The sequence below is a fragment of the Martes martes genome (genome assembly GCF_963455335.1).
Source record: "Martes martes genome assembly, chromosome: 8".
NCBI lineage: Eukaryota > Metazoa > Chordata > Mammalia > Carnivora > Mustelidae > Martes > Martes martes.
The window spans coordinates 62,946,880-62,955,428 of record NC_137895.1 but is presented as its reverse complement, the minus strand read 5'-3'; the positions used below and the strand labels follow the sequence as shown (position 1 = coordinate 62,955,428).

The 8,549-nt window shown below is 35.1% G+C and overlaps 1 protein-coding gene across 4 annotated transcripts in view; it reads left to right on the top strand.

Annotated features, from left to right (window-relative positions):
• The first annotated feature begins 527 nt into the window (after positions 1–527).
• Positions 528–8,549, top strand: part of SLCO1A2 (solute carrier organic anion transporter family member 1A2) — a 45,360-nt gene continuing 37,338 nt past the window's right edge. The window contains exons 1-3 of one of the 4 annotated variants that reach the window (XM_080811045.1): positions 528–710; positions 1,053–1,174; positions 6,447–6,588. In XM_080811045.1, coding sequence (XP_080667171.1) covers positions 1,115–1,174; positions 6,447–6,588 — 202 coding nt within the window. In that variant the 5' untranslated portion in view covers positions 528–710; positions 1,053–1,114. Of the gene's footprint in view, positions 711–732; positions 944–1,052; positions 1,175–6,446; positions 6,589–8,549 lie in introns of those variants that run through there. The other 3 variants (XM_080811044.1, XM_080811046.1, XM_080811047.1) reach the window with 3 other exon arrangements.

Genomic DNA, 8,549 nt, shown 5'->3' with positions numbered 1-8,549 from the left:
TTGCCTTAATGCATGTAGGGAAGTGGATTCAGCAAATGTATAGAGGGAAAGCAATTAGGTTTTATAAATTAGTGTCACTGAGGATCAGCTGTTAAATGGATAGTGTTCAGAGCATTTTAATATATTAATGCTGGGGATACTACTAAGGTATCATTCTGGCAACTTGAAGATTTAGTAGAATAAATACTGTCAGAGTGAAACACTTTGGTTTTGCTGCAAAATAATGTCCTAGTTTCAAGACACAAGCAGACAAAATCTTTTCAAGGGGTTAGTAGAATTTAATAGAGTTTAACTCATCTTGTTTTACATATAAAAATGTGTGACTAATATATATGTATGTAAATACACATATATCTGTATTAATTATGTGTGTAGGCATATAGATCTCCACTTACATGTTTGGTCTTCTTCTAAACCTCACATTCTAACATGGAACTGTAGGGTTCTTTTCCAGATCATAGAATTATTTGTTATTTTTACTTAGGCTATTTCCATGATTAAAATTCCATATCTCCCCAGGTTTCCTTGAATCAGCAGTGCCCCAGAAAACGTTTCCCTTCCTGAGACTCCAGGGAAGTCTTGGAACGCAAAGAACTTGAAGAGGGAGCCTGGCCAAATAGAGATTTTTGAGCCTTGGTAGGCTTGCTGAAGCAGATTTTTAGCACAAACACAAATCAAAGTCTTTGTGTACTTAAAAGCAGCATTTTCATGTAAGTCCAAAAAGCTCACTTTGGTTCTATTTGTTTGGCTAAAGAAATGAAAAGCTTTGTTTTAATCACGTGGTCATTATTTTGCAAGGGGACCATAGCAAATTATTCTAATATCTTTAATCTCACTAAAGGGTAACTAAAGTTATTTGATGTAACTTTCTCAATAGAAAATTAGCAACTAAATCTTCTCTAACGTCATTATTTTCTTCTAGATCTGAATCAAAGCTTCTCAGGTATTTTTGTAATACAATGGATTCTGATTGTTACTCAGATTCCGTGTTTCCCTCAAAAGAATGATGATTTATGATTTTGTCAGTTAATAGATTTTTGTCTTCTTAAAAGGATAGAACTAAGAAATATCAAGATTTAAAACCCAAAGGCCTTGGAATACTCAGAAGAGCAACATGGCAGAAATTGAGAAAAGAATTGAAATCCATAGAATAAGATGTCTTTCCAAGTTGAAGGTATGGACTTGTGTGTGTGTGGATATATGTATATGTACCTTTTTTTTTTTTTTTTAACCTAGAGCTTGCAAAGTTGCTCACATGAAGTGATTTAATGTTAATGTCACATTAGTTGATATATTAATGATTTCTTGCTTTGCTGAGGTTGGTTTTAAACTAAGGGTTAAAGAAGGCTATCAATTCAGGCAATTTAATCAGAAATGATTTTGAGGAACTTAAATGGAAGATAAGATCTTAAAGTTTTCAGGCACATAATATATTACACCAGGATTTAATGTGTTGTATCAAAAGGCCATTTTAATGCTCACCCTTATGGAGTTTCTAGTCCATAGGAGTATAAGGGTCTCTCCTAAAAAATGGTTCACTGGGCAGAAATGCTTTGTTGATCTGCATACAATGATTACTTCAAAACGACCCAGTAAAACAAATGTTTACTTCAAGCTTTGGCAACATATCAATCATTCTCTGTAAGAATAATGCCCATTTTGTTAGCCGTTTCTGGTATTCTTGCCTATTTCAGAGCAAATTCTTTTTGTATAGCTTCAAAGCCATTTGCCTTCAAAGAAAATTTGAATTTGTTTTTAAATCAAGGGATCTGGGAATTTGTCTGGATTCTTCACCTAGTGCCAGCAAGTGGCTTCCAGACTAAAACTGCCACCAATATTCTCCCTATCAAAGTTCGTTTTCTCTTCACACACATGTAGGGAAAATCTACACATGTGCATAAAATTAGAGAATTATGATCTAGAACTAGAAAACTACTTTTGGCTAAAATGTCATATTAATTATTTAAATAATTCCTCTTAAATTGTCTGCAAATTCTCTTGTCCTTTTTCTAAAATTGAGTGGTTAAAAATAAGGATCTAGGTGTAGGCTCCCTGTGTTCATACCAAGGTTCAACTGTATAATTGCCATGTGACCTTGGACAAGTTCCTTAACCTCTGTGTGCTTCAGCTTTCTTTTGAAATAGCTAACAACAATACTCCTATTTCATAGGACTTTTCCCCTTTACAAACTTGGAAAAATGACTAGAATATTGTAAACTTTCAATATATATTAGCTATTATTATTGATAACATTATATGTTAACTAACTGGAATTTAAATAAAAACTTGGAAGAAAAATTAATAGCACTTTATAATAGTATAAAAGTCAAGTAAGTCAATCAGAGAAAGAGAATTATCACATGGTTTCACTCATATTTGGAATAAAAGAAATAGTGAAGAGGATCATAAAGGAAGGGAGGGAAAACTGAATGGGAAGAAATCAGAGAGGGAGACAAGCCATGAGAGACTCCTAACTCTGGAAAACAAACTAAGGGTTGCTGAAGGGGAGGTGGGTGGGGGGATGGGGTAACCGGATGATAGGCAGTAAGGAGGGCACATGCGGTAATGAGCACTGGGTGTTATATGCTACTAATGAATTATTGAATACTACATCTGAAACTAATGATGTACTACTATATGTTGGCTAATTGAATTTAAATTAAAAAAAAAGTCAAGTCAGGTGTTACTTATAAATAATTGCTCTTAATTTAATATTTGCTTACTTTGGAGTTTGGCAAGATTAGATATTGATGTTCATGTTATGACAAAATATTGAGAGGACAAGTTTATCATGTAAAATTGGATTCCAAATGCCTAACAGTCAGATTTTTTTTGCTTCTCTGAACTTAGAAATATGCATATTAAACAAAATTCTTTAGAAAGCATCAGAGGACTGTACTCAAAATAAGTTTGCTTTGAACTCTGGACAGTACTATTTAATGCTAGTAAGACTAGCTACATAAATATAGAGGTTATTTTGCACCAGATATGAGTCAGAATAGCCACTAGTTGCTTTCACTTTGTGACTAGAACCAAACTCTTTCGGCTACCCATCTAGGTGTTTTAGGAAAAAACAATGGGGTCATGATTCACCCAGTTTCCTTCCTTTAAGTGTAAAAAAAAATAAATTATTTTCCCAAATATGATTCACATGTTATTTGGTAGACCTTACTTTTAAATATAAAACCTGAGTTATAAAATCATATGAAATTTTTTATTCTCAATAATGTGCTCTGCAAAGATTTATAATGTGAAGCTGGTTTCTACAAATGACATTTACTATAAAAGAATAAACAACTAAAGATATAGCCATATTATCTTCTCAGCCAAGTAACAGGTTTGACTCATACTGAGCTTGCTATTTAAATCTCTCAGGTCTTTTTCACATAAATTTCTATTCAGATTTCTCCAAATGCATTGGTATAGCCAACTCAGCATAGGAGTATTTATTTAATTCTATTATATTTCGTCTTATATTCAACCTACTTTCAGCTCTGACCACTTCTTCAGGATGTTGCTGAATACTTATTCTGTCACTCATTCAGCAAACTTGTATTGAGTGCCTACTAGTCTTTAAGTATTTACTAGACACCAAAGATACAAAGGTAAATAATATATGAATCCTATATTTGAATTATTCACAGTATAGTGAGGGAGGAGGTTATAGGCATCCAAGCACATACATAACGTGCATTATGATAAGAGCTACAATAGAGACAGTACACAGCAGGTAGGTAATGAGTGAGTAGTCAAGGCTGCCTGGGGAGGAGAGAGACAAGGAAGGCTCCACAATAGAAATGATGATAGAGTTGATAGTAGAAATAGAGTATACATTTATCAGATGCATAAGGGGAAGAAAAACTTTACAAGTGGAATACCACCCTGTAAAAGGCTCTTGAGACATGAAATGGCATGGTGAATTAAGAAACTGTAAGTAAACAGAACTGAGGAGACTATGCTGAGTGAAATAAGTCAAGCAGAGAGAGTCAATTATCATATGGTTTCACTGACTTGTGGAGCATAAGGAATAACACGGAGGACATTGGGAGAGGGAGAGAAGTGAGTTGGGAGAAATCAGAGGGGGAGACAAACCATGAGAGACTGTGAACACTGAGAAACACACTAAGGGTTTTGGAGGGGAGGGGGGTGGGGGGTTGGGTGAGCCCGGTGGTGGGTATTAAGGAGGGCATGTATTGCATGGAGCACTGGCTGTGGTGCATAAACAATAAATCTTGGAAAACTGAAAAAAAAAAAAAAGAAGAAGAAGCTATAAGTAGTACATTATGTCCAGGGACAAGCAGCAGGAGATGATCCTGAGATATAGATGAGACATTTTTGTCATCTAAAAAAGTAGAGATTTTTGTTTATGGGAAATCACTAAAAACATTTTAAGAAGTGAAATCACATGCTAGTTATGCATTTTATTAATTCATTTGACAGATATTTACTAAGCTCCAAATTAGTGGTGGTGGCAAGTGGATGGAGTGTAGGTATGGACAAAACTAGACGCAACTAAGGAATGCTGGCAATTGTCTCAGCTAAACTGTGTACATTTGAGAGATTTCAGCATATGGGTGATAGGGAAAGCTATGGGAATAAGTGAGATTTCTTAGGGAGAGCACATATAGCACAAAGAGTAGAAGGTATAAGACAAATCCCAAAGGGGCTGGCCAAAGAGAAGACTGAATAGAAAGAGTCTAGAATGTAGGTGGACATTTAGGTATACACGGGGGTAGGGAATTTCAGGAAGAAAAGAGTGATTAGTGGGGTCAAATCATTCAGAGACAACAGGGTAGTTGAGGACTGAGAAGTATCTACTGAACATGGAAACTAAGAAGTTGTTTTTGACCTTTCATGGAGTAGCTTCAGGAGAAGACAGAGAGTAGGAAACTAAAGGGTGAATGGAAGGTTAGAGTCTAGGCAATAAACCTACATTATTCTTCCAAATAGCCTGGTGTTAGCTGGAGTAGCAACTATAAGGGCTTAAGGAAAAAAAAATTTTTTTTTCAAAGACAGAAATATCTTAGATATCTTTATAGTGGGGAAAGAGGCAGTAAAGGGTGTGAGGTTGGAAATAGAGGAGAGAGTATTTACTGATAAATCATAATCTCAAATGGGAAGAATGGATTCAAAAAGCGCGGGTGGAGGGATTTTATTGTTATGGAAAAAGGGACACCTATCCTTCAAAGGCAGGAGGGGAATTACAGAGGAAGAGATGGAGATAAGTTTGATGATGACTGTTGCAAAGATCATTTGCTGGTCATGAAAAGCTCCTGACTGGGTTGAAGACTGAGAAATAGAAAAGATTGTTAATAATTTTGAAGGGTCTGTACAGGTGCAATATAAAATGTGGGGTTTGTTCAAGAATGGGAATGTGGCAGGTGGAAGGGTGAGGATTTTAGGGATTTGAGTATGCTGGCTAGAGCATAGACTGAACAGTCTCCCAGGATGGAATTGTCATCAGGAAATGTCTTTAAGTGGGACCAAGAAAAAAGTCTATGGCATAGGGTTGGAAACCACCATTCAAGATGACCTAAATCTATTCATCACTAATTTATTGGTGTTGAAGCAGTGCTTAATCTACCTAACTATACTATTACCCAGTATATAAGACTCCTTTGCCACATTCTCTACTGAAATCTAAGTCTGTTTCTTTCTAATTTAATAAAGCTACCAAAATTTTTACTTTTCCATGTTTTTAGTGAGACCATACTAGCTTTTGGTGATCACAATGGTTCTATGTGTTAAGTTGTCCTTGTTTTTTTTTTATGGATCCCATCAACGTGACTGTCCTTTGAAACTATATCAGTATACAGGAAATGTAATTCAATACATGGAAATTTATTGTATTCATATTCTTTTCTTATAGCAAATACCTGGTCAGTTTAGAAACATTTTTATAATGGCTTATAATTACTTTAATATAATATATGTAAATATATTATAACATATAACTTGGTTTTAAATAAATAAACGGAGTGAGCAGCAATCTAATGTTGCATGACTTATCTATCATTTTGGAGAGAGCCTGAGCAAATTTGCTATAGAAATAATGTCTTTGTGTAATGCCATGTTCCTTTTTTTCTTATCGTATATGTCTTCTTTGTACTACAGATAGCATTATTGTGCTGAAGATCTATTTAAAACTATTAGCTATATCTTACTTAGAATGGCTGTCTCTTTGTATATACAAGATGTGCCTATAAAATAACGAGGCTACAACTACCTACAAAATTCAGTCCCGCTTTGAGTTTTCAAAGAGATAACATGACATGAAAGACCAGAAGAATGGACCACATTAAAAGTTTCTTGCATATTCAAGAGTTACTTATCTTGGAGACAATCAGTCTTATGGTAGAAGATATTTTGTCAACAGGTGGCAAATATAAACATACATGATCAAAAATAAACTTTTCCTGTGTTTTCTCACATTTTTTTCTCCGTAGATGTTTCTTCTGGCAATAACATGTGCATTTGTATCCAAAACACTCTCTGGATCTTATATGAATTCCATGCTCACACAAATAGAGAGACAATTCAACATCCCTACATCTCTAGTCGGATTTATTAATGGGAGCTTTGAGATTGGTAATGAATTATTTTTGTATTACTTCTTTTTATATTTTATTTTATCTATAAAGCTACTTTGAATTTTATTCTCTTTACTTGCAATTTTAGGACATCTAATCTAACTGAGTAACTAACATGTTTTCCAAAAGGAATGAATAGCCTTGCTAACTTTGGAATATTCTTAGAAACAGTTTAAATATTATCCCCCAAATAATAATCAAATATTGCCACATATCTCACCATCGGAATTTTTACTCTAATAGTTATTGGTTATCTAGCATGAGTAGCAGGGTACGTAGAATTTTTGTATCTAATTTTGTATCGTTTGATAATTTTTAAAAGCTCCATCTTCCTATTTAGAAGATACATATCATGGAAAACAAAGGAATCTGTTTTCTAGAGGAAAACATGAATATTTTTCTTCTGCTGTTTCTGGGAAGTTAACAATTCTTCTTTCTAAGTGCAGAGGGAAAAAGAAACTGTTTTTCTATCTCCCTGAATTTATTTCAGAAACAGACTCTAGGAAAGAATAAAATCTATTCTTACTGTCTGCTTTTTGTGGAGGACTGGGAAGATGTGAAGACACAGGAAGAATGAGGAAGAGAAAGACTTCTCCTGTAAACAAAGCTGCGTAGAACTATGAACGCCTTTTTTTTCACAGTTTTAGAGTAGCATCTACTTCCTCCAAGGTGCAAGTTATCTTTAATATACTTAATCAATATCTGGAAGAAAAATTGGGTTTGAGGAGAGGGAAAACTGAGACAGGTGATGCTTGATCTTGTCTCCTAGTGTGTAACCACACCACCCCCACCCCCCCGCCCCCGACACAACTCTGCACCACTCATGTGCTGGATCCTGGGGATGGAGAAAAGATAAAACTCTTTATACAGTCCAGCCTGGACCCAGCTCACAATCTAAGGGACAGCATTGATGTACAATAATAATTTTAATTGAATGCAGTAAGTTTGGTGGTATAGGTAGGTGCAAAGTCCTATAGGAACACACATCAGGGACAGAGCAATACTTGGGGAAGATGTTGAAGGATAAGTAAAAAGTTTTCTAGGTGAAGAAACAAGGATGAATGTGAAGGGAATTTCAATAGAAGAAGCTTAAGGGCGAGGTAGCATAGTAATTTGTATGGGGAGTAACATTCAGCCCAATATTATTGACTCACAAACTTATGTGGAAATTATTAAGATAGGAGTCTGGAGAAATGGGCAGGGGTGAGAAATAGATTATGGTTAGCCTTGTGTGCTTGCTATGGAATTTGCATAAAATAAAAATTATAAAAGTAAAAAAAAAACTTTGAGTAAAGTCATCAAAATATTAAAATGACTGTCATATAGTAATATTTGTGCTTACTAATATACTAAATATAATATCTACACTAATTTTTAAGTAATAAGTAGGGTTGATATTTTGAGGTATCTGCAACAACTGTAATATCATAAGCAAATATCTATAACTTCTATTGGTGACAATCTCTGACAAAATCTTAAGTACTGGGGCGCCTGGGTGGTTCAGTGGGTTAAAGCCTCTGCCTTCGGCTCAGGTCATGATTCCAGGGTCCTGGGATCGAGCCCCATGTCAGGCTCTCTGCTCGGCGGGGAGCCTGCTTCCTCCTTTCTCTCTGCCTGTCTCTCTGCCTACTTGTGATCTCTCTTTGTCAAATAAATAAATAAAATCTTAAAAAAAAAATCTTAAGTACTGTTAATGCTACATAGTTTATACCTACTCTCACTATCAAAGAAAATGTTAATATTAATTTTAATTAAAACTTAGTGAAAATAAAAGACACAACTTTTTTTCTCACTCAAGTTCATGGAACTCCTGATTTCTATTCATAGACTCCTTGGAGGTTTGTTTATACACCACAGGTTAAGAGCAGCTATTTAAAACAAAGGTCAGGAGCACCTGGGTGTCTCAGTGGGTTGAGCCTCTGCCTTCGGCTCAAGTCATGATCTCAGGGTCCTGGGATC